Source organism: Enoplosus armatus, chromosome 14, assembly GCF_043641665.1.
Source record: "Enoplosus armatus isolate fEnoArm2 chromosome 14, fEnoArm2.hap1, whole genome shotgun sequence".
Classification (NCBI taxonomy): Eukaryota; Metazoa; Chordata; class Actinopteri; order Centrarchiformes; family Enoplosidae; genus Enoplosus; species Enoplosus armatus.
The window spans coordinates 20,646,230-20,670,691 of NC_092193.1; the positions used below are offsets into that span (position 1 = coordinate 20,646,230).

At 42.2% G+C, this 24,462-nt stretch overlaps 1 protein-coding gene across 2 annotated transcripts; it reads right to left on the reverse strand.

The window, feature by feature from the left end:
• Window positions 1-6,736: 6,736 nt before the first annotated feature.
• On the reverse strand, window positions 6,737-23,588 carry xrn1 (5'-3' exoribonuclease 1). 2 transcript variants are annotated; one of them, XM_070919048.1, is made up of 42 exons: window positions 23,514-23,588; window positions 22,048-22,280; window positions 21,418-21,515; window positions 20,197-20,306; window positions 19,947-20,057; window positions 19,773-19,858; window positions 19,584-19,671; window positions 19,226-19,394; window positions 18,908-18,975; window positions 18,221-18,358; window positions 18,157-18,162; window positions 17,939-18,108; window positions 17,622-17,711; window positions 17,028-17,184; window positions 16,741-16,860; window positions 16,472-16,641; window positions 16,093-16,210; window positions 15,739-15,834; window positions 15,407-15,510; window positions 15,062-15,196; window positions 14,704-14,866; window positions 14,329-14,442; window positions 13,842-13,940; window positions 13,468-13,583; window positions 13,113-13,259; window positions 12,911-13,000; window positions 12,576-12,711; window positions 12,384-12,440; window positions 11,415-11,547; window positions 11,258-11,327; window positions 10,799-10,994; window positions 10,595-10,684; window positions 10,390-10,473; window positions 9,898-9,936; window positions 9,464-9,544; window positions 9,074-9,211; window positions 8,629-8,755; window positions 8,342-8,514; window positions 8,033-8,146; window positions 7,801-7,906; window positions 7,473-7,657; window positions 6,737-7,345 (listed from the first exon to the last, which is right to left on the reverse strand). In XM_070919048.1, exons 1-42 carry the CDS (start codon window positions 23,586-23,588, stop codon window positions 7,016-7,018), a joined length of 5,130 nt encoding a protein of 1,709 aa, XP_070775149.1. In that variant the 3' UTR covers window positions 6,737-7,015. The 2 variants fall into 2 exon arrangements, with proteins under 2 accessions (XP_070775149.1, XP_070775150.1); XM_070919049.1 differs by lacking the exons at window positions 6,737-7,345; window positions 7,473-7,657; window positions 7,801-7,906; ... (26 more) ...; window positions 17,622-17,711; window positions 18,157-18,162 and having other exon boundaries at window positions 17,935-18,108.
• Between the last annotated feature and the right edge of the window lie 874 nt (window positions 23,589-24,462).

Genomic DNA, 24,462 nt, shown 5'->3' on the forward strand with positions numbered 1-24,462 from the left:
TGCTCAGTGATAGGAAACACACAGCTGGTCCTGGGCTGGCTAACTCACTGCAGACCAGGAACTGTAATAGTCCTGCTGAGGTTAGCACTGTACAAACAGTTAGGCACGTTTGCGTTAACAGATATATAACGTTGACATCAGAGAGAGACCGGGAAGGACAGAGAGAAGGCCCTGGCCAGGCAGGTGAGAATCTTCACTATGAGCCGTAATGTCACCTCAAAGAGAGCATCCTTCTGATCTGAGCGTTGCTTTAAACCAGTTTCTACCATCGCTCATTCTAAGTGCATCAGCAGGGTGGCCTTTTTTTTTCTTTTTAAGTTAAGTTGTGCCACTTCGTGGTTGTCAGTACAGGTATCAGAGAGAGACGGACCTGTGTGCCGTATGTTATCTCATTGAGCTCATCGCTCCTGATGTAATTGGTAAAAAAAAAAACAATTTATCCCAAGTGAAAGACCAAAGCTAGACAAATACAGTCATAATATGTTGTGTAGAACTCCAGGAAATGCAATGAAAAATCCACTTTTTTTTGTTGCCAAATTTATGTCCCCGCCACTTTCCAGATCAAACCTACACCCTTGCTTGCCAAATGATTTTCACATGGTGGGGAAAGGGATGCAAACCATTGGCTGTTTAGAGCAGTAAAAAAAAAAGAAAAAAAAAGTGCATCATCATTTTCTTAAATACAAACAGTATGGTTTGCAAAAATGGTTAGCGGTGATGTAAAATACACAGTATGATTTATGATTTGTAGTAAATGGGACAGAATTTTTGGGTAAACATGGTCCATTTACACATTTTCTGAATATGACAGTGTTGTAGTTTAGACTTGTGAAGGGACGCTGCAGATAAGGCTGGCAACATTCCATATTTCTGTTATTGTCAACAAACCCCATGAAAGCCAACCAATGTGTCAGTCCATCTCTTAATACTGTCTGTACCCTGTCTGTGGCTCTCAGCCATCGTCACAAATATATACCCTTTTTTTTTTCTTTCTAAAAATCGAATTAAAACATCAGGACACTGAAGTATTTATTAAACGTCACTCAAACAGGAGGAAATTTAGCAGGGACTATTTTCAGCTGTGGATTAAGCATTTAAGCACGAGCACAATGTGAAGCATTAGGAAAACATACTGTATACATGTAATGAGGTATTTCAAACTGTTTTATTTGAGTGACCCTCTAATGTCAGACATCATCAGCTTCTTACTGTCATATTGTAGATGTAAATACTGACTTCCAACCAATCACAGCATCACTTCCGTTTCTTTCACTTTTCTTTCTTTTTTTTTCCCCAGGCCACTTAAAAGCCAAAATAACTGGCTGGATTTTACCAAAAACATTTTACCACTAAGATCTTCCCTCCAATTGTTGAATCTGCAGACATTATACAAATATTAAAGAGATTAGTCGTCCAAGATGAAGAAAAAAAAAAAAATGAACCAAGGCATGTTTACCAAGAAGCTTCGCTTGCTGAGGCCACAAATGTAGGAGAGAACACACGGATAATATCGAAGGCTTCATTCGTAATCGCAGTATTACGCCCCCTGCTGAAAACGTGTTTACATTGTTTCCCTTTTATTTATGGGTTTAATGCATTACTAATTGTTTTCCCATAATCCAATATTTAAGATTGACCGCCGTTACAAATTCAAATCAGGATGATATAGCATTTCTTCTCCTGTTTTCTGCCGAACTTTAGACCTGCTGCACGCAACAAAGTGATTTGAACTAGTCTCAACATTAATGTCAGTGCTTTAGCTTTAGCATTAGCGTCAAAATCAATGTGTGATTTTCATTAATTTATACAGTAGCAGGATGTAGTGTGAAAATCTAGTGAGTTCACTTTCAGATTGTGATGAAGTTGGAACATGTATATATATATGTTTGTGTGTTGTTGTCGTCCAAATGTTTTTGTTTTTTACTCTGTAGAGGTAGATTTTGTATGACGCACCCTAAATGATTTTCTCTCACCACGCGCTGATTGAGACGTAGCTCCAGTGCTCTGCCTGTAAAGATGATTTAGGCCTGGCCGAGAGGCCCACAATGTTTGAAGTGTTTTAATTTTGATGTTAATGTTCAAACAAAACTTGACCTTCTGAGGGGGAAAAAAAAGGACGTTTGTACTGACTGACTGGTGCTCACTGAATAAATGTCTTATTTTGTGTTTTTTTTTTTAATGTGGTGACCGCGTCAGTGTCCTTCACTGTATGTCCATCAAAACCTATACATGTTATTCCCACGTTTTGTTTTTAATATGCAGTTTAAAATTACACACTGTTGAAATCTACCCGGCAGATATTTATTTTCAAATATACGAAAAAAGGGTATGCAGAAGTATGAACACTCCATGTATCACAAGGGCCTCCTTTTGTCAGTGAGAAATATTTAATCAAAATTTCATATCTTCCAAGTTGCAACACTCATAGCTCTAGTAATTCTGCCCTTTTAGCCATGAAATGCAAATTGTGAACGATTTCGATAGAATCTCAATGGACTCCGCATGGTGTTGACATGTAGAAGTTAAGTGTGAGGTTAAAGGTGTAAAAAAAAAAAACAAATCTCTGCATCTCAAAAGGTCAACTCCAGTGAAGTCCTCTCTATGTATTTTTTTTAGAATCAGAAATGTTAGAAACTTAGTCGAGTTGGACCGTAAACCAACGTGCAGATACGTGAATTAGTTAGTTCAACATGGATGCTGTTCTATTCCATTCTGCATACCAATTTTCACACGTTAAAGTGACACTATGGAACCTTTTAGAGAAGAAACACTATATTCCTTTTGCAAATGAAAAGTTTAATTTATAAGCAATACAAAAAGCGCCCTTGCCCCGTTCAGTACACTCAGTAGTTTTGCTTCTACGGCCTTTCTCGGTGTGGTATGACCAGCAGCTTGTGGTGGCTAACGTTATCCAAGTTTGGGCGTTGCTCTGAAACGCCGAATGATGGACGTCTGGAAATAATCTAAATCAAGAACGCTAGGAAATTAAAGAAAATGAAATGTGCTATTCTGTAGTAATACCTGTGGTCACAGAGGGCGCTGTTTAGCAACTTCAAACTGTAACTTCCTTCCTCTCCCTTTAAACTACGCTAAAATAATGCTGAGTTGTTTTACTGTATTTAACTTTGCTGTAACTTTTGCTGAACATCGGCCACTGTGGCAACAGAAGACAATCAGAGAATAATGGTGAATGCTAAACGTTAGTGTAACAGCATTCAGTGAGCGAACGCCAATGAAGCCATTTGTATCTAAAGTGTGCTAACATTAGCTAGTTAGCCGGCCACTGGTCATACCAGATCAAGTAAGACTGTAGCAGCTAAATCCCGGTGTATTGAGCGAGAGTGTGTTTCATTGCTTTGGAATTCAACTTTTCATTTTAGGAAGCAGATTTTGTTGTTTCTTCATTCAACAACGTCTCAATTTAAATGTCAATAAAAAAAAAACCCAGTTGGCTGTGATCTGTCCATGGTTGTTCTCCTACTTAGGATAAGTAAAGTAAATAAAAATTAAATAAGAATTCAAAAAAAAAAAGAAAAGAAAGAAAAAATGAACTGGCAGTGAGCACAGTTTCTGATGCCCAAAAGAAGCAGCCTCGTTGTAACAAAAGATGCATTTTAATTAAATGGATATGTACAACACATTCCTGAATCAAAACAGCAATTATGTCTTCATATTGAGAAGTCTCTACTTTGTTTTGTCTCCAAAAAAAACAACAACAACAAAAAAACAACAGATACACAACAGGTGTGCTCCAAAATGTTTTAAAACCTCCCCTTATTGCACCAGAGCCTTCTAGACTTGAGTCCCAGGGTCGGCGTAAGGATAATCAGCCTTAAAAACAACAAACACTGCCAAAATCATAATGTACGCACGTGTCCCTCAACACAAGGACAAAGTAAATACACTTAGTACTAGTCGCTACAGCTGCTTCCATCAATGGAGCTCCACCACAAACATTATTGAAACAAGATTTCGTCAGGTTGCTTAGAAAAGCTGTCTATAAAAAGGGCATCCAATAAAATCCATAGCTTGAAGAAAAAAAAAGAAAAGAAAAACCTTTAAAAATGAATGAGATTTTATATGTACGTGTGCTTGTGTGAATAAGTCCAGATGCGCATAAGCCACGAATTTAAAAAGAAATTAGCCAAACAGCTCCAGAAATCCACCAGCCAAGACCTGGAAGAACGTCACCAAAAGCATCTTACAGACACTCCCATTAGAGGGCACGTAATGTAAAATAGAAGTGATTTAAATACATCAGTCCTCATCATACAACACGGCTACAATGCTGTCTGACTGCATTTACACAGATACAAATATAGCCTGTTTTCAACCCTTAAGGTACTTTTTTTCCTCCCCTTTGCACTTAATCAAGATAATTGATGGTAACGACTGATGAAGTTGTAAAGGAAGCTGCTCAATTATTAGCCGTGTGTGCTTCTGGAGTCCTTACGCCACACACACCTCCGAGGGGGGCCACTAAGAGTACTACAATAACACAATAAACACCTAGAAATAAAAACTTTGGACAAATTGGGAACATGACTGTATGCGACATTAGTCACGTGTCAGAAATCTTCACACAATGAATAAAATCCTGACTGTTCAATCTAAGATGTCAACAGTACATAGAGTTATAAACTGTGTGAGCTCCCTTACTCACAAGAAAAAGAAGTCCAATCTTAAAACATACATTAGTGTAAGCACAAAAAATTGGGAGGGGGGGGGTAAATATTTTTTGCACCCGTGTAAAAATCAGCCATAACCTCATGGCGCTATTCAATTAAAAAACAAACCAACAAAAAGATTTGTATCAAGTTGCTTTTGGAATCTGGCAGTGTAAGGGTTCCTGTAGGCCCAGCAGAGCTCACTCAGCAAATACGGCCGATTAGTTTGTAGAATCAAATTTTAAAAAAGGACTTCTTCACAAGGTCCAGTCTATAAAAAAATAAAATGGACAAATCTGGCAATTTTTAACACTTTTTGGTTATGTGCTGGTGTAAAACAGCTCTGAGAATGGCATTATCGTCGGTGTGTGTATATCTATATGCGTGTGTGTGTGTGTGTGTGTGTGTGTGTGTGTGTGTGTGTGTGTGTGTGTGTTGGGGGCATTATTCTAATAATTTCTCATGTCATAATTCAACTTTTTACTTTGGCTGTCGGTAACCAAACCATTATAAAGAAAAGTATAAAAATGCGGCAAGGCGTCAGAAGTCTGCAGGACATAAAAGGCTTAAACTTGATGGGATATAAAGATCACAACACACAGGGAAACATTACTACAGGTAATCCATGTTGGCCTGATTAACACCACTGATCCAAACCTGACGAAGCGAATGCATTTTGATACAAATAGCCATAATAGAAGGCCTGTTTTTAAGCAGAATGAATACACCAACAACCCCCCCCCTCCCCCCACACCCTAAAAAAAACAAAACAAGGCCAACACGGCATCATATTCAAACTCAGTATTAAGTTCACCAGGAACAGCAGGAAGTAGTTGCCACAGCGTTGCCAAATCTGAGGCTAGAGTGTGAGGAGGGCTTCTACCACGGCTGCATGTCTCTGAGAACCAAGGTCCAAGTTTGACTGAAGAGCCCCCTATCTGTGCGACCGGATGCATGATTAATCGCAACACACCCGCCGCTCTCAAGTGCGCGTTCTCCGGCTACGCTGCTAAAGGCAACAGCAGCACCTAAAGTCAGTGAGAACGCCTCTCGGCTGGAAATATACAAAGCAACATCTTACAGAGGTGTAGATGGACGGCGCCAAGACTCATACAAGGGGCTGTTAGACATTAACACTGATGTCTAATTCTGCGGGCTGTATTAATGCCGCCGCAGAAAACTTTGTTGGGTTTTCCTCTGAGCTACTTATTTGGTTTCAACGCGCTGGCACGAGTACGTAGTGGTGGCATTTATTTATGTATTCTTCCACTTTGTCCTCTAAAAGTGCACATTTAACGAAGACGATGCACTTTTAAGGCAGTGTTTCACTCCACTGCAACGCAGACCACAGTATGTAAATAGTTGTTTTTGTAAAGAAAATGTAGTCAGAAGATTGTTTTCGAGTATAACCTAACATACTTAGTTCACTGTTCATGTGTTAAAAAGGAAAAACTACAGTTTATTACAACTCGGGTTTGATTTTCGTAGTTCTGGCCAGCAGCTCTATCAGTTATAACGTTGTACTCAAGTATCTGATGAGATCTTGGAACATGGCAACATCACGAAAAAAAAAAGAAAAAAAAGGTCAAAAGAAGCAACAAAACCCGAGCAGTCAGAGAATCAGACGGGTAGTAAACGAGCTCAGTTCTACCAGACTGGCTGCCACTTTGTTTGTTTCCATCTGATCGTCTAACTGCTCGTATGTGCTGCCCTTCTGGAGCGACGCCGCCATGTTCCGTGGTTAGCGTAGCTAACGTTAGCGTTAATAGCCAGAGCTACAGGCTGTAAAAAGCATAGTTTTAGTACGCTGAATAGTAATAGCACTAATATTCTGATTCAAAGAAATATGTTTTTTAATTGATTTTGCTGAGAAGAGGAATCGATCTATGAAATCAACCTCTTTCTAGGGAAAAGGAGGGGGGGGGGCTCTTATTCCTATCCACGTCAGTAAGCACAGTGTACAGCAACCTGTAGGCTCACACCGGCCACAAACAAGCTTCAGAAGGCAACATTTCGGGGGGGGGGGGAGTGGAGGACTACAATAGCCAGGTTTGGTAGACTCAAGTGAAGGGACAATGGAATTCTGTCATATGACTGAGTTGCGTTTTGAGTAAAAGTGGGAATAATTTAGTTTGCTCGAGTGCACAACGTTAGACAAGAAAAAAACAAAACAAGTTGCTCCCTCCACCCAGTTGAAGCTGCTTCAGCGCTGAAATGCTGAGTGAAAAGAAACTTCCACATTGACGAGGGTCTGATCAGAGACGCCGAGTCTGGCTTAAAACAGCAGCTTAAAAACACCACCTCTCTCTCTCCTCACACACACACACACACACACACAGAGCAGCTCATCACTCAGAGACTTTAGCCGCCTCGAAGTTGACTGCCAGCTTCCTATGTTTCCTCTTGGAGGAGGAGCCAGGGGTGTGGCCCGTCGCTGGCTGGTTTTGTCGAGGGGGCGTGTGTGGGGCGGCGTCTGCTAGACCGGGACTGGACGAGGAGGGGTTGCTGTTGGTAGCGTGTTGGTGTGGCTGGTCGGCTTTACGGCTCTGGGCCTGTGATTGGCCGGAGGGTTGGCTCTGGGGTTTCTGTGATTGGTTTCTGGCCACAGTTTGGGCGGCGCTGTAAAACTCTCGAGTGTCCTGGTTCTTCTTGTTGGCCGAGACTCGCTTCTTAGTCACCTGTCAGAGGAGAAGTGGAAAGCTGGGTTACCATGGAAACCATGTGGCATTACAGCATCAGCATAGAGCAGTAGAGCAAAATAGTTCAACAAGCATCAGTTCTGACGGCCTCCGTTCATACGTTTACCTGTAATGGAATAAACTGGTTGTGTGAGCCGATGGGCAGCGTTGTGGCAGGCTGGGGGCGGGCGACACCAGCGAAGGTTCCTGCTTCTCCGAAGAACGGTGGTTGGTTTTGGTGATGGTGAGGAGGCAGTGTCATGCCCCACAGGGGGCCAGGGCCGTAACCCTGGGAAGGCAACAGCAAACCACCTGGAGAAAAAGAGCGTGAGATGACACCTTATAAAAAGTCCCAAATGACCTCTGAGACAGAAAAAAAAAAAGGCATAACAATTAAGTAGAGAAGACCCCGCCATCTATCACAACCTCAGCAACAGACTACTAAACTGACTGACCTTGTTGGTTGAAGACAGGGGTCATGGCTCCTAAGGGTGGGGGTCGTATCTGACCCACTCCTGGGTACAGAGCAGGTGGGAGGGGGAAGCCCGATCCCACAGAGTTCTGCAGATAAGCAAGAGGACACAGAAGCTTTAATCTAATAGATCTGAACAATAACACCTACTGTGTATGATGCACATTTGTGTGTGTGTGTGTGTGTGTGTGTGAGTGAGAGTGAGAGTGTTGTACCAGTCTTTGGAGGGCAAAGAAGGCAGCTTTCTCCTTGGCATCATTTTCTGATTGGCACTGTGGACCGTGAACCATCAACCCGTTGGACAGCTTCACTTGACACACTACTACACCCTGTGGAGACGGAGGACAACGTTGGTGCGACCACACCCAAACAGACGCCGCTAACGGCATATATAGTGTAGTATAGTTATGTAGTGGTATTTGTTGGAGGTGTGCAACACGCAGTGGAACATGAGACCAAAAAAGAATGGAAAATGAATTTTTGATGTGTGTTGCAAAAGACAAACATGCGTTCCACTGTGTTACCTGTCTGTTGCCTATGTAGCTGAACTCGGGTGGTGCCATTCCTAACCCCACGCAGACGCATGCCAGCTCTGACACCTTACTGGTCAGCATAGCGTTGGAGAGGTTGGCAGAGGTGGCCAATGCGGGAGAAGATAATACCGCGGCGTCACCATGGGGGGCATTCATATTTGCTGCTGGAGGGAGAGAAAATGGGATGAAAGGTCGTATACAGACAGGTGCTCTTTTTTTCTTGGTTTGTTTTTGTGGTTGCTGTGAATTTGCCGGTGGTGTAGTGGACAGTTTGGTACCTAGTTTCTTGGACGATCGTCTCCTGTTCTGCTGCTGGCCACCGCTGTGAGCCGCCTCCTGGAAGGAGGGACTTCCTGTTCCAGCGCCGTCAATCTTCAGCATCTCCTTCAGCACCAGGGTTCCCTTCTACAACACACAAACCCAGTTCAGTTAATCTGACCTGACCTCGTGACCAGTGATGTTATGAGCAGATTGAAATAAAATGATAGCACACACGACCATGTGATAAAGCACATATAAAAAGGCTATTGTTTGTCAATGTGGGATCAACTTATAGAAAAATAAGTACAATTTAAAAAGCAATATGGGTCAGCAAAATCACAACTAGACATTTTCCTCAAATCACAAGTTCTGTTACAACTCCTCTCAAATATCTCCTTCCTGTACTTCTGCATTGTAAGACGACCACTGTCATCTTAACCAATCACTGCCTCCGACACTCACCATGGCAAAGGACTGCGGAGACAGCGGGCCATCTGACTGGCTGGTGGGTGCTTGTGGAGGAGCGGGAGGGGGTGGAGTCTGCTGGCTACCCTTGGAGATCTTGAGACTGGCTATCAGGTCCTCAAATTCAGTCGTAGTCTGCGTGAGAGGAATGAGTGAAGAGGCAGGAGGGAGGAAGTCGGGAGACGTTAGTTTACACATATTTAAAAAAAAAAAAAGAAAACAACAAAATTCTGAACATTGTGGTTTAAAACAAGCCACTGGGCGTGACCTTTGACTCTGGCAATGTTCCTTAAAGCTCAAAGATGCACAGAAAGTGGTTGAAACAGAAGAAAGATGGGCTGGGGAAAAAGGAGATTTAAAAAAATAAAAAAAAGAGAATGTTTGTACCTTATTGGCTGTGTTCTGTGAGGGGAAAAGGGAGTTGGCGTCTTCATTTTTCTTCAGCAGTCTGATGCCACCAACTGGGACCTGCAAAGTGCACACACACACACACAAACCAACGTTATGCTAGCCGCACATTCACACATGTCTATAAATATAACACAAAGCAGACACATCAACAGTAAAGCAAAGGTCTGCATCCACAATCACACCGACACACATAAATATACATACACCATCTATGAATCTCTCTTGCATAAAGACTTTAACTACTTAACTTCCTTATTACAAACGGACACATAGCTTCTAGTCAAGATCCCAAAATGTGCAAAGATACCAAATATGTCAGGCTGCTTCAGCATTCTTTACATGTTGCCGTACAACTGACACACACATATATTTTGCGGTTATGGTCCGTGTGTGTGTGTGTGTTCACTCACAGCTTTGTTGGAGTGCTGGTTCCCACCCTGTTGTCCTTCCTGGAGTTGGAAACACACAAGGTTTTTTTTTGTTTTAGTTTTTTTACAGTACCTAACAGTGTCAGTGGAAAGTGGGAGATCTTCCACTCTTCCACTTACTGTGTGTCAACTATCTTGCTAACTCAAACTAACACCGCTTAAATGTCAAAGCGATGGGCTATTTTCATTTGCTCGAGCTGACACGGCATGGAGGTTGGTTCCATGCATTTAAAATCCCACGCTGACATTTTAAAAATCATACCAGAAAAACATTTTATGATTTGTATTGCCGCTTATCAACACAGCTGTACTTTGCACATGTATAACTGCTACACAAGGAAAATGATTTGGCTTGCAACACACAGTACATCTCTCCTGTGCTGGTGTCAGAATCCTAAGCTACTACAGATTGTGAACAAACTGATACCGGGCCATTTTAAAAAGGTAAATAAACACACACAAACACACACTTACATTAGAGTGCCAGTGAGCAGGAGGTTTGTGGGGAGGGCCAGAGTTCTGCAGAGACTGCCACACATTACTGTACTCCTCTTTACTCTGGATGAGGAAGACAGACAGACAATTGGAACATGTACCATGTGTATTTGGAAGGTTAAAATGGTTAAAGCAGGGCTTATAGAAGTGATAAGGGTTTAAATACAGGTGAGCCTGGACTCACCTTGGCCTGTTGTTTCTGGATAAGCCCTTTAGAGGGAGAGTTCCTGTTGCCCTGGGAGGCCGCCTTCACCACACCGTGTTTGTTGTTGTGCTACAGAAATGGAGAGGTCATCATGAGCCCATCATGAGAGACGACATTTCTCATTGTTTTGGAATTTCAAAACAGAAAAAAACAAAAGAAACGTGCGTGGCTCTCCCCTCTTACCTGTGTGGGTGTAAAGGGTGAGCGAGGGGAGTGGTTCAGGCCGACCAGCTGGCGCTGCGAGTTGAAGTTCGCGGCTGCGGCAGGCTGAGGTTTGACGATGGCGGTGAGCTTGTGGGAGGTGTGGTCCACTCGGGCTCCGTGGGAAAGGTTAATGAGAGCGCAGGGAGGGAGGCGGTAACCGCGGGGCGACGTACACCTGAGGACACGGGCCAATAAGACAGCAGTCACATGTCTGGTCAGAACTCACTCTGTGGCGTGGGAGGGTTTGACTCACCCAGTGAAATGTGTGTAATTCTTATTAGCATTAGCCAATTAGCCAACAGCTGTAGTGTTTTGTTTGCACATACACTTCTCTAATATATGCTACGGTTTTGTTCTCTACTTTAAGCACTCTTCTGTCGTAGATTTAGATTTAGATAGCAGCAATAATCCCACTGCAGATCCCCTTAGTGCGGTCACCTGATGTTGAGACCTCCGGCAAATTCTTCATCAAAAAGCACCTCATAGAGAACCTCTGCCTCACGCTCCGCTGACGGCACAAAGAGAGACACGAAAATCAGTCTTTTGTTTTTAACCGTATGAAGAAATCAGGATGAAAGACAGCGAGCGTCCTCACCTCCTTTAATGCCGATGACTGTTCCTCTGAGTCCCAGTGGGACGGTGAAGCTCTCCCTGATGTTGACCACTCTGTCAAACAGCCGGTACTCTGCATCCGGGTCTGGAACAACTCCCTGCTGCTGCTCAAGGGGCTACGCATAAAACACAGGCATTCACGCATACATGTTCAGTGCTTTGTAAACGTATACGTAGGGCTCCACTCACAGTTCTTTTCAGTATCAATCGGCCAATTATCTCTTCAATAAATTGATTGTTTGGTCTTTATTCATTTGGCAGCTGTTCATATCAACTTTGATTGCGTGTTTTGATCATGATTATTTAATGCTTGCTGAGACGCCGGGAGACAACAAACAAATCGGGATCGTTTCATTTCAAATATTAAAAGATTTTTGGTTTACATGAGTGAGTGTGTCGATGAAACACCAGACTATGCTGAAAATCAAGCATTTTTCAAATTCAAGCATATTCCTAACCTTGAATATGGTAAAAAAAGAAAAGCATTTTCCAAACTTTCAAGACCTTGTTCAAACCCTGTATTTAATACTTTCTACCTCTTCATTTCTTTACATTAGTTGAATGTGTCCTCACTATATCAAAAAGCAAAGCTAATCCATTCAAATCTAATTTTCAGTGTTCTTTAGTGCCATTATGATTTTCTTTCCTGCTGTTAATGTATATATATAACTAGTAGTCATTGATGAGCTCAGCTACACCATCATCGTAACAATGAGTATTCTTTTTAAAACAAAACGTATGATGTGCATGGCTGCAGCGTATTTCTACATGCTTTGTGCGCTTTTCTTTGTATGGAGGACTCATTCAAAAGATCTAAAAGCAGCGCAAACAAAATCCAATTCATTTTTCACGAGACGATCATGAAGCGTGCAAGAAGAAGAAAGGAAATATAACAATATACACACAGGTCCTTTACCTAAAGCAATCACACAGAGAGGCGACATGTACTCACCCTGAAGAGGAGATGAGGCTTGACCGTCACACGGACTTTCTTGGTGCTCTTCTTCACCTAAGAGAGGGATGGTGAGAGTGAGACAGAAATAGAAGAGGACAAAGGGCGAGGTGTGTGAATTGACAGTGATAACACACAGAGAGAGCTTCTGGTATTGCTAACTGCAGTTTAAGGCTGTGTGTCAAGAGTCACCTTGGTTTTCTCCACAGCCTCCTCGATCCTCTCCACGATGGCGGAGTCCAACACCTGTAGGTCACATGACGCCCTGCTGACGGAGCTCACTGGGTGACTTTTCAACCAGGAAGTGATTTCAGCAACCCTCTCCGCCCTGTGGGGTGTCCACCAACATCAGGGATCATCAATAAATACACCATCAATGCAATTAGTTCAGAAGATGAAATCTTTCAAACTCTTGCCAAAATCACAAGACATTAAATACTGTCTGTGTGTCTGTCTGTGTCTGTGTGTGTGTGTGTGTGTGTGTGTGTGTCTGTGTGTGTGTGTGTGTGTGTGTGTGTGTGTTTTACCCATTCTGGTCCAGTCCAGGCCAGATGTCATCTTCATAGAAAACATCATCATGACTGTTTCTGGACACATTGTTGAAGACCTCAGAAAATCTATAAAAGCATTCAACAAAAAAAAAACAAAACAGAATTTAAAATGAAAAGCCTGCTTGTAGATGAAAGGAGAGGGGACAGTGCTCATGTTCTCACATGTCTTTTTATTTACCTGTCCAGGTATTCAGCTAGCAATTCCTCCACAGCAGCAGAGTAGAGCCACTCCTTCTCAGTTCTCTTGGTGTATCCAGGAACCTCCTCGTTCTTCTTGTTGAACTTCAGGTTCAGGCCAACGTTGGCTCTTTGCTCCCCACAGGGGCTGCAGACAATCAAAAAGAAAACATTGGTTAATTTGCCTTGTTTTTGGCTGGACTATTATACATTTTGCACCAGAGTTTTTTTTTAAAATATAACTCTGGACCACACAAGGCCGTTGAAGCGCAAATTCTTAACATTTTAATTTTATTTAAGATAAATACTGTGTATCTCGGCTTTAATCAGTTCCTCGAAGGTGACCGAACACTCACTTCTTCTTAGAGCCTCTGCCAATGAAGATGCTTCCTGAGAAGCGGGAGACAAGGTAGCTGGTGACGCCAAGACGAGATGCCAGAACGTATCCGGGACTGTACTTCACACAGTACTTCTGCAAAACACATACAGTACACACCCGAGGCACAAACAGGTGAGCATGGAAAGTACTTTCAGAAGCAACAGCATTTCTCAACTGGGGGGGGGGGGGGGGGGGGGGCAGTATTATTAATGTTGTAGGGGCATAAATCTGTTTACACCGTCACATTGTGAGGACAAAAAGTCCCCATAACATATTATATCATAAAACTTTTGTGTAAGGTTAGGGTAAGGTTAGGTTAGGTTTAGGTAGGTGTGTATGTGGGTCTCTTACATGCTGATTCTGGATTAAGGTCTCCAGCTGTGGTTCATGCGGCACGTTGAAGACCACTCGTACCCGGCCATCTTTAATGACATCACTAGAATCTTGCACCTGTTCAGCAAGTAATAAAAAAAAAAAAGACAGGGATTCAGAAGGAGACATTTCAACAGGAGGAGCTTTAAAACATTCATTCGTCATTATAGGTGAGAGAGTACTTCCAAGCTCCTGGTTTATAGCCACTTCCTCCAGCTTTCAGATAACATAGAATTTTGTTCATGGTAGCCATTAATTACTGAATACTACTGACTAAAGTTCACTTCACTATTACTCGGTTTTGGTATGTTGGAGTTCTCTTAGTTCCTGATGTCCAAACAGGAATTTAAGAGAAACATACGACTCTTTTACATTTAAATCCAGCTTCATTTGACTTTTTGAAAGTTTAAAAATTACTTCCACAGTGAGGCGATCCCCCGACTGAAGCAGAAAACTGATCACATACCTCGCCCATGGCACCGTAGTAAGGGTTGCCCACCATGAAGACAGTGGTTGCTGGGGGAAAGAGCTCGTCCAAGCTCTTAAAGGTGGTCAGAGACGAGTAAAAGGCCTTGATGTCCTGAGAAGATGAAGGGAAACGCGGAATACGGGTGGAGTGAGTTAGTGAGAGTGAGTGACATGGATGATGAAAGACTGCAATATGAATCTATGTGAATGTGCATCTGTATTAGTAATGTTACAAAATTTTTACCAATATTACGTTTCAAATAAAATTCTTAATTCTATTATGTCTCTATAATAAAATATATATATAATGTGCTTGAGCCTGGAGTATGTGGCTTTTATGTGTGTATTCCTTTCTTTCCATCCATGCAGGTACCTTGACCACGGTCTGGTAGGCGAAAGGGAGGACCTGCTTGGCCCACTGTTTCTCTAGTTCCACCACCCCATTGGCTTTGGGGACGTATTTCCTTCCTGTCAGCAACTGGCCGTACAAAACCACCGCTGTCTCATTCACCATGATGCCTTTCCTCTTCAAGAAACTGCGAGAAAGAAAAAAAAAAAATCACTTTAAAGAAAGGAATCATAAAAGGCGAGTAATAAGACAGCAGAGGTCACGCTTCATATCATAAAAACAAATCATGTCGTTGTTGGGTTTAATAACAAGAAACAGTTGTATTTTCTCTATTCATTCCTAAAAACAAAAGTATCTTGTTCCGTTGTTCTTTGTGCCTTACTGTTCAGTGATTCCCTGGACGTCCTTCACCCAGTCCTTCTGCTCCTTGTCAGACAGACAGATGATTTTGGTGGGAGGCGGAGTGGAGGGCCGGTCATACACTCTTTGGACACCGGGCGGTTCCTCCAGACAAAACCTGCAAAACAGGGTGAAAGATTTCACTTGTAAGAGCTGACTTGTGCTTTGCACCCATACAAAGCCAAACAGACATGCATGCTACATTAAACCCCCCCCCCCCCGCAGTGGTAGAGCCTCAAAGGATCTCTTTTTCAGCAGAGTTATCATGGTGGTGTGTCTTTCCCCATCAACATAATGTTTTCATTTTCACACAGTGCTAATTTCTCACTTGACGTCTCCATCTGACACCGCAATGATGCGAGCTTCCTCTAGATGCGGCCAATTGACGAACACCGACTTCCCCAGTGCTTGTGCAGCAACATCATCGCATACCTGAAGTGGCGGAGAGAATAAAAAAGAAGGAGACAGTACATTTGAGTCATTTGATGTATAGTGTGTAGCAGAGAGTAGGATACGTATTCTTGATTTGACTGAAGACATTCAAAAAAAACTTCTAATCAAGAAATAGTTTGAGCATCTCCTTATTTTATTAAGTCCGTAATAAATCTTCTTAGCAGCATTTTTATAAAGCAAGATCAGTAAAAACTAATAAAAGCTCACCGCCTCTCCGTCCTGGCTGGGGAGGATATCCAGTATTGTGTTCTCCCCTCTGCTGCTCTGCTGGAACACGACCACACCATTCTTCTTCTTGAAAAACTAAAAGCGCGCGCGCGACAGAGACAGAGAGAGAGACAGAGACAAAGAGAGAGACCATAAAAAGCTGCACCTTTCATTAAAGTCTCTATACTTGATATTGTTTTGAATTATTCCACTTCCAAGTAGTCTTGAAACGACTATACTGTACACACACACACACACACACACACACACACACACACACACACACACACACACACACACACACACACACACACACACACACACACACACACACACACACACACACACACACACCTTGTGTCTGATGTGTTGCAGTGTGGGGAAGCCACAGAAGTACAGAGCTGAGCGGTCGACGGGTCTGCTGATGTGGTCCAACGGTACTTGCCAGGCATCCATGGGGATGTGTTCTTTCCTGAAACACACATTCAACCTGTGAGCATTTGGTCGCGTTTGCGTGTGAAAGCATGGACACGTAAAGCCGCCCAACCCTGCCATGTGACGGTCAAAACAATCCAAAACAATCCAAAACAATTCCCAGCTAGCTTTAACTCTTTAGAAATTGTCAGCTGGGTTTCTCCACGTAAAATGCAACTTTCTTGGAAACAAATATATTAAAGATCATTTGAGAAGGACTAAATCAACTTCATGTTAAAAAAAAACTGTGTGCACCTACCTGACATGGCAGTGGATGATGTCAGGGAACAGGTGGGGCAGGGTGGAGTTGTATGTGCAGTCTATTTCGTGGTCATACGAGTAGACGGCGCACTCTGTGTGACAATTCCTGGCCTTCTCTTCCTTTGTCAGCTTGTGATTACAGGGATCCATGGCTGCTAGTAGGCACCTCTGTTCAATAAATACACAACACACACACATAGTTATACTGTTAAGGAGCCTTTTTAACGTAGTTATGCCATTATTTTTCCTCTGAGTGTGTGTCGTTACCTCATCTATGAAGGGAATGAGAACTACAGCCTCCCATTCCTGCTGCTTTCCATTGAGGTCGGTTTTAAAGTCAAGAGGGTAGTACTCAATAATGGGCGAATTTTCACTGGTCATCAGGTGCTGAAACATCAAAAACAATATATTCTCATCTTTATTATTCCATGCTTGGATCATGCATAAAACCTAAATTTTGCAATGTGCTACTTTTTAATCTTTGTTCCACGTGTAGACACGTTTGTGATATTTGTATGTGCACATATTGTAAATACATATTATATGTGTGTTACCCTGTAAGACTGAGGCAGCAGCTCCATGCTGGCAGCGGGCAGGACTGCCAACAGCTGCTGGAAGGGCATGAAGGGTTTCCCAAGGTCAAAGGTCAGCTTTAACCCTGATATGTTCCGGATGTCAGACAGGAAGGGAGCGTAGTGGTAAGGGTAGTACCTAGAGGGAAAAACATGCATTATTCAAAGACTGAGTCAAAAATAGGACAAGCTGAAGAGAGCAAATGGAAGGAAATTAAGAGAAAGAGGAAAACAGTGTTCTCATTATTGTCCTTAAGTGAAAATCAATGTTTTTTGCATTACTCTCCATAACTGTGCTTCAATGACTCATAACATTTTTTTTTTTTTCCTGATTTGAGTTGTGTTTTGACTCAAAAGGCACGGTTCTGAAAGACTGCAGCTTTCACTAAAGCTGGCCTTGCTGTACAGAAATGGCTTTTCCTGTCAAGCTTTTCCTCCATCTGAGAAATCATCCGATACTCCCTCGCTTCTCAGAGAGAATTTAATAAATTGTCCGCCGACTTCTCCGGGCCACTGGAATGAGACGAAACAAAGAGCAGAGAGAGCAAGTGACATATGAGAGAGAGAGGTTCTCACCAGCTCCAGGACTGAACCCCGTGGTAATAGTAGTGGAGAATCCACTGGATACCTTCCACATAACACTTGGCCTGCTTGGCTAGAAACTCGCTGCAAATGAGAGAATAAAAACATATTTATTCACATACACACTTACTACTTTAAAGCAGTACATTGTGTTTACAGTTGTTTCACATGTATGTTTGACCTTACATGTCCATTCATCTCATATTTGCTTTATTATCATGCTGATTCAATTAAATTGATTAGGAGTCAAATTTAAAGTATTTAGTCTCTGTAGTGTGTGTGTGTGTGAGTTTGTGTGTCTATACACTCACTCAGAAACCACATCCACGCCAATCTTGGTCATATAGTAGGTGCGCTTGTACTGTCTGAACTCAGTTTCAAACATGTCGTCCTCCTCTTCCTCATCGTCTCCCACTGCTCCTTTTCCTTCTCCAATCACTCTTTCTGACGAGGACAGAGCTGCCAGACATAGGGCAGAATCCTACACACACGACAAATTAGTTATTAGTTAGTTATTAATTACAGGGACACATGACTGAAACTGTGCTTCAAAACAGTGAATGAATGTTGGATATAGACATATAACAGCAGACCTCATTCTTGAGGGCGTCTTTGCTGGCTGCCTCCTTTTCTGCTGCTAAGCCGGCCGCCTCATTCAGATACTTGTTACCAACTTTACTCTCGAACCACTTCAGGTCCACAAACACCTCACTAAAATGTTCCCGGTCAAACTGGGGGAGAAAGGAGGGGGGTAGAAAGGAAGGAACAGTGTCACAGATTTAAACATTTAGGGTGGTTTCTTGAATATATGCTATCATGTAATAATTCATTAAGAAACCCAGTTAATTTAATTTAATTTAATGTCACACTAACTTCTCTGCAGACTGAACTACTCAAACAAATTACAGTTACACATGCACCAACACCTATTCTTTAGATTTTGAAACACTAGCGTCAGTACTTTAAACACTCCAAGATGGTTAGTATTAACAGTATTTTACATTTTGTAAATGTCAATCTCATGTTTTCATATAGTTGATTTGACTTAGTAAATATATTATTCAGCATCATCCAGAGCCAAAACAAAACAAATATGAATTATTCTATAAGGCTAATGACAGATACAAGTCAAATTCAAAAATGCCAAGTCATTCCGTAAAATGACCAGTGGACATCATTTGCTTTTAAAAATCAATCAACATTTCGATAGTAACAGCAGCACATTATGTTGTTATGTTGACTATTTGGATTTACGCCGAGCCTTTAACATGTCGTCTCACCTCAGCAAGCTTCTCCAGGTATTTCTCAAAGTTTCGGAGGTTTAGATGGCCGTTCTCATTCAGATAACCTGAGTCAGAAAAACAGGATTTTGTTTGTTTATTTATGAATATGAAATACATTATAGAAGCAGCTCATACTTACGATATCATAATGGCTGAAATGTAACAAACTGTTTGACCAGCTGGACCGGCACAAACAATACTTGAAACTCACATGAAGTACATCATCAAGAACGTGGGAAAGTCAGCAACATTTTTACTGTCATTAAAGTAAGTATGATGTAATGCTGTTTATTTGTGTGTGTGTGTGTCTCTCACCCCCCAGGCTGGGCAGAACACTGATGTAGGTCTTGTACAGCAACGGCAAGGCATCATGACTGATGTGAAGATGGGGGAGGTGAGGGATGAAATCGTTTCCCACAAGGAAGCCCATTAGAATCCAGTCGTCTATTATTCTCTCCAAGTCGTAATCACAACCGATCTGATTCTGAAAAACACCCATAAACATAATCAGAATACAGATTGCATGCAGCGTATTAAAGTGGAACACATTAAGACACAATAACTACCAAATCTTTCCCTGGCATGGAAATTGTTTTTTTTTTGTTTCCATAATTCATGTGGGATTTTGCATGATTATACTAATAATACTAATGTGTGTGTGTGCGTGTCTCACCCTGAGCGCAGAGAACTCATAGTCAATGTACTCCCTCATCAGAGACAAGTGAAGCAAGTGAAAAGTTGTCTCCTCTGGAGCGGTTATCCTAGAAGAAAAGGACATGACAGAACAGACATGTAAATAACGCTGGAAAAACTAAACTAAAAATAGACAACTCTTCCAAAACAAAATCAGAAGGAAGAGAACCTTTTCTGGGATTTCTTTCCTCCAAAGCGGACCTCTTCTCTGAGCAGGGAGAAGTTTGGCTCATGGCTAGTCAAACCCAGCATTATCTACAACACAGCGAGAGAGAAAGAGTGAGGGTTAAGAGCAATAATGTACATCCTTCATTTGAGTCCACGACGTGCACACAAACCCTACCAGGTCAGCATCCAGGCCATACAGGCAGTGTCGGGTGTTGGGGTCGTGGCCCAGCTTGCTGTTCTCAGAGCGAATAAACTCCATGATCTTATGTTCTCCTTCCCCTGGAGTCTGTAAGGAAGAGAAACACACACACACACATATATATATAGAACAAGCAACACTGAGTTTGGCTGTAAGAGAATCACAGTAACTGAACAGTGGCAGAAACTGCAGCGGCCATTGGCTTTAAAAACAGCTGTTAGCACACCTCGTGACCAGACAGGTAGACCCGGACATTCTGCCATAGCTTGTCGGTGGAGAGCTTGTTGTGGACAAAGTACTTGAGCTGCTCCTGGAGTCTTGCCATGAAGTCAGTGCCTGGAAGAAGGATGTGTGATTGAAAAGGAGTTGCTGCTAACTTTCTCAGGACAGACACGTCTGATATGCTAACGTTGTATAAAATATGTCCCAATTTTACTGACAAGAAGGGCTGCAGTAAACAAGAAAAATGCAGTTGCATCATATTCCAACAGAATAACCTCTAGTGTCTGTGTCTGAGGAGGGGAACAGTAATGAGAACTTCCTTGGATTCTAGCACAGAATTAGCAGATGACCATGCAACAGCACGGTCAGTGAAAAGACATTCTACAGGAAATGTACCATTACCACGATGAAACTGTTCCGATCGGTTCATTGAACTCTGGTGTGATTGCCTGTCTGGTTCGGTTCATTTAGGCCGGGGTGAAAGCTGTCAATCAAACTGTGGTAGGGACTAAACAACAGGCTCTCAGTTTGGGATGCACCGATCAGACTTTTTCCTCTCCTGATACACATTCCGCAACTCAAGTCAGAATATGTGCAGATGCATATCAGGTCCAATATCAGTACTGTCCTTTTTTATTTATTTATTTTTTTTACCAAATTTAGAATTTATATATTGCACCCCATAAAACTCATTGGAACCATGTTACGCCAGACAACAAAGCAGCACACAGTGTTAGTGTGTGGTCGCTACGTTTCAGTCACTTTTTTAATGACGAACGGCAAAAATAAAAAAGGAGTAGGACACAAGCACAACACACCTCTGAGGGGTCCTCGGGGGGAAAAGCCATGCACTAACGTGGTGAGTCGCATTCAGCACGTTGCCACAGTTAAGAAATGATCTTGCATAAAAAGGTCAGTTATAGGATCAGCAGTAGTTTAGCGGTTGAATTCATGCTAAAATCTCATATCTACTTCCATGAAATCCTGTGGTTGGTCTGCTTTGCTTTCACACCACAAATGATGCTCCCCAAATTCCACGTGGAAGTGGGCCGCCTGAAAAGGTGGGTCCCGGTCTGGTTGTTTAGTCAGCACTACAGTTTGAGTGACAGCTTTCACACCAGCCAATGATGGTATAACCAGTATCTTTACTAGTTCTGCTACAGCTGCTTTTCATCATTTCTAATGTGTGATGTTCCTTTTGTGTAAAGCCTGAGAGCGTCCCTACCAGGAGTGATACAGTTGGAGTCGAAGCGAGCCTCCGTGGGAAGCACCTCTCCTTTATCCAGAGCTTTTTTTATCTTGTCCTCCGCTTCTTTGGCGGACCTAGACACACAGACACCAACCCACACACAAACACACACGCAGATATAAAAGAGAGCAGGTCAAACTCACAGTCTCAGGCTGTTACCTTGCCTGTAGCCTAGTTTCTTCAGTCTTTACCAAAGCAAATATTGCATTTTAGTTCTAGTCTATTGATTCTGTCTTAGGTATTTCATGCAGGGCCCAGGTTTACAACTGTGGTACCACCAACATCACAGAATTATACCAGACACTGTATTAATATTTTTGCAAACAGAGTTGTCATCTTGATCCGATAAGTAAAAGACAATGCTGCATTATTTACACTTGAGATTCATAGTGCAGACATGTTCATCAAATTCCCTTTGTTTATTTAGTCACATCAAGAAAAGCTACTGCGACGACCTAAATGTAACAATCCTGTTCAATTGTCTCTGGGATTAAGAGGAGAAGCCAGTTCAGACGACTCGAGTCGACCCATTCTGGGCATCACCCTGTGCGCAAACAGAGGAAAAGAATCTCTCCACGTTTCCTTTCATCCTCGTTCCGTCTCTACCTGAATCTCCGCCCCCTCTGCTGGTTCATCTTCGCCCTCGGTGCCACGCCATCCACCGCCATGAAGAAGACCCTGCGAGGCTTGATGATCCTGAAGAGCACCTCCAGGTAATGGAATATGTCGGCAAAAATCTTTTCCTCGGAAATGCGAAAGTGGACATCCTCGTCGTTCGGGTGGGAACACTGATGGATAATCCCATTCATGTCCAGATAGAGATTGTCAAACTCTGGAATCTGAAGAGAGAAAGAAACAAAAAAAAAAACAAATGCAATGACTATGTTTGATAAATTGTACATGTATTCAGCAATATTCCTGCGAAGTGAGCAATTAGTACAATCTGTCTGGAATACATCTCTCAACAACAGAAACACTCCTGTTTTGGTTTAACATACTTTGGTGTGTCTGCAAAGGGGTGTCCTTCACATGACACATTTTGGGAACCTCAAGAGAAAGGGTCAACTCATCTTTGTCTGTCACCAAAAGCATTCTAGTGGGCTCCTCCAGCCTGATACAGACAAAGAACCTCAAAACTCTCTCGCATAACATTCACCAAGTTGAAATCTAGGTTTAGTAATTGTTTAGTAAATGTTTTTTTTTGTGTGTGTGTTTTTGAAACGGTTACTGTGGATTGACTTTAAAGTATCAGACACATTTTCCATATCCAACGTTATCCAATATCTACTAGGACAAAAATGTATTGTCTCAATGCACAAATCAAAGCTGTCTTACGCAACGAGAGTGACACTGAACAACGTCCAGCTGATGAAACTGCTGCTCAAACACTGAAATACGATCGTCCCTGTTACTACACAGGGAAACTAGGTCACTAAAGCCAATTCCAGAGCCGCTGAAGTAGCATAAATAACGAAGTAATGGAAGGTTAACTAAACATGTCCCCCTTGGTGTCAACTAACGTTACAGGCTGACCACATAATCGTTGCATAATAAACAACTTTACAAACATTGTAAAACACGGTATAACCGTATATGCTAGCTGGCAACAATAACTAGCTGCAACCTCTATACATCTCTTGTTGAGGTAAAGTTAGTCAGCTAGCTGTCTGTGAGGAGTTTATTGTTGTTCAGAATGTTCTTGCCCAACAAAGACCCAAACTACCCGGTGGTAACACATTTACTAAGATATATATTCACTTTGAGCTGTTTAACGTAAAACTGTGTACAGGTAGAAGACCAAAATAGCATGCTAGTTAGTGTTGGGATTTGGTAAATAACGTTACGTCTATGTTGTATAGAACAAGCGTTAAATACTGGTGTCAAAAGTGTTTGGCAACTAAATTAAAGAGCTGTCCTGTCGCCGGCCAAAAACACTGATAAGCTACGCGGAATAAAAGTTCCACGGCCCGCTTTCCTTAGCTCGCTGATAGCCAACAGCTAGCTGGGCTAATGCTGCGGCTATCAACAACAGTGGATTGTGAGGCTAACGATAGTCACCACTAGTTTCCTACCTGATGTTCCTTGACAACTTCACTGAGACAAGGATAACGCTCTGAAATCCATCGGTAAAATTTCGGTACCCCCATCTTCACCACGAAAGTCTCGACGTCTGGATCAAATTAGTCAACACTAGCTATGTGGATAACTAAATACGGTCAAGGTTTAACTGGGTAACATGAGAACTTGAGTCCGGTTTTGTTTCCAACGGCCGCTAACTAGCTAGTTGTCCGTGGTCCGTCTGCTAAAACATTCCGCCGCCACTCAGGAAAACAGTCGTTCCATTTTTTTCCCCCCTATTGATCTTGTCCTGTCCTCCGTCACTACAGTTGTCTCTATGGAAACCCATTCCCGCCAGAGAATAAATATGAAAAACCCCTCAAAATATTAACATTGAAACAGAAAATAACGAGAAACTAAACCAAAACGTTTACATTATTCAAAAGTCATAATTGCTTGTACACGCTATATAATTGTTTTGAATGTTAAACATCATAATTTTGACCTGATAATAGTCATAATTATCCTCCTTGTATCAAGAGATACAATCTAATTTTGACTTGGCTGGTAGACAAGCCACAACCTCAACATTACTCTCTTGTATACTTTCCTGCGCATCCCAAATGTGGACGGGATGTGGCTTTCATTGGTTGGGCTTTCATCATGATGCTGGACTAATGCATCTAATGCTGGACAAGCCTGGTCACATATGCACAGTATGCACAGGCCCTTATGTTTTTTTTTTAACAGTTTAACTTGAGAAAACATTTAAAAACAGGTGTTTATGTTGCCTGATCAGACGTCTCTGCAGGACTGTGCAGACGTATTACAGACTGATTGACCAGCGTCTCTCTCAATCGTAAAGACATAGGACTCACAGAAGCCATTTTTACATGCAACAGTAAATCCCAGGTGTAAATGATTCAAATGAATGATAGCTGAATTTCATTTCTTTGGTTTCAG

Bases quoted from the DNA above. Each gene is read 5' to 3' on its own strand.
- xrn1 (XM_070919048.1), bottom strand. From the start codon at position 23,588: ATGGGGGTACCGAAATTTTACCGATGGATTTCAGAGCGTTATCCTTGT. The intron at 15,835-16,092 runs GTGTGTGTGTGT...GCGCGCTTTTAG, and splicing joins TGCAACACATCAGACACAAG to TTTTTCAAGAAGAAGAATGG. The intron at 13,941-14,328 runs GTATGTGATCAG...CTTGCTGAACAG, and splicing joins ACTACGGTGCCATGGGCGAG to GTGCAAGATTCTAGTGATGT.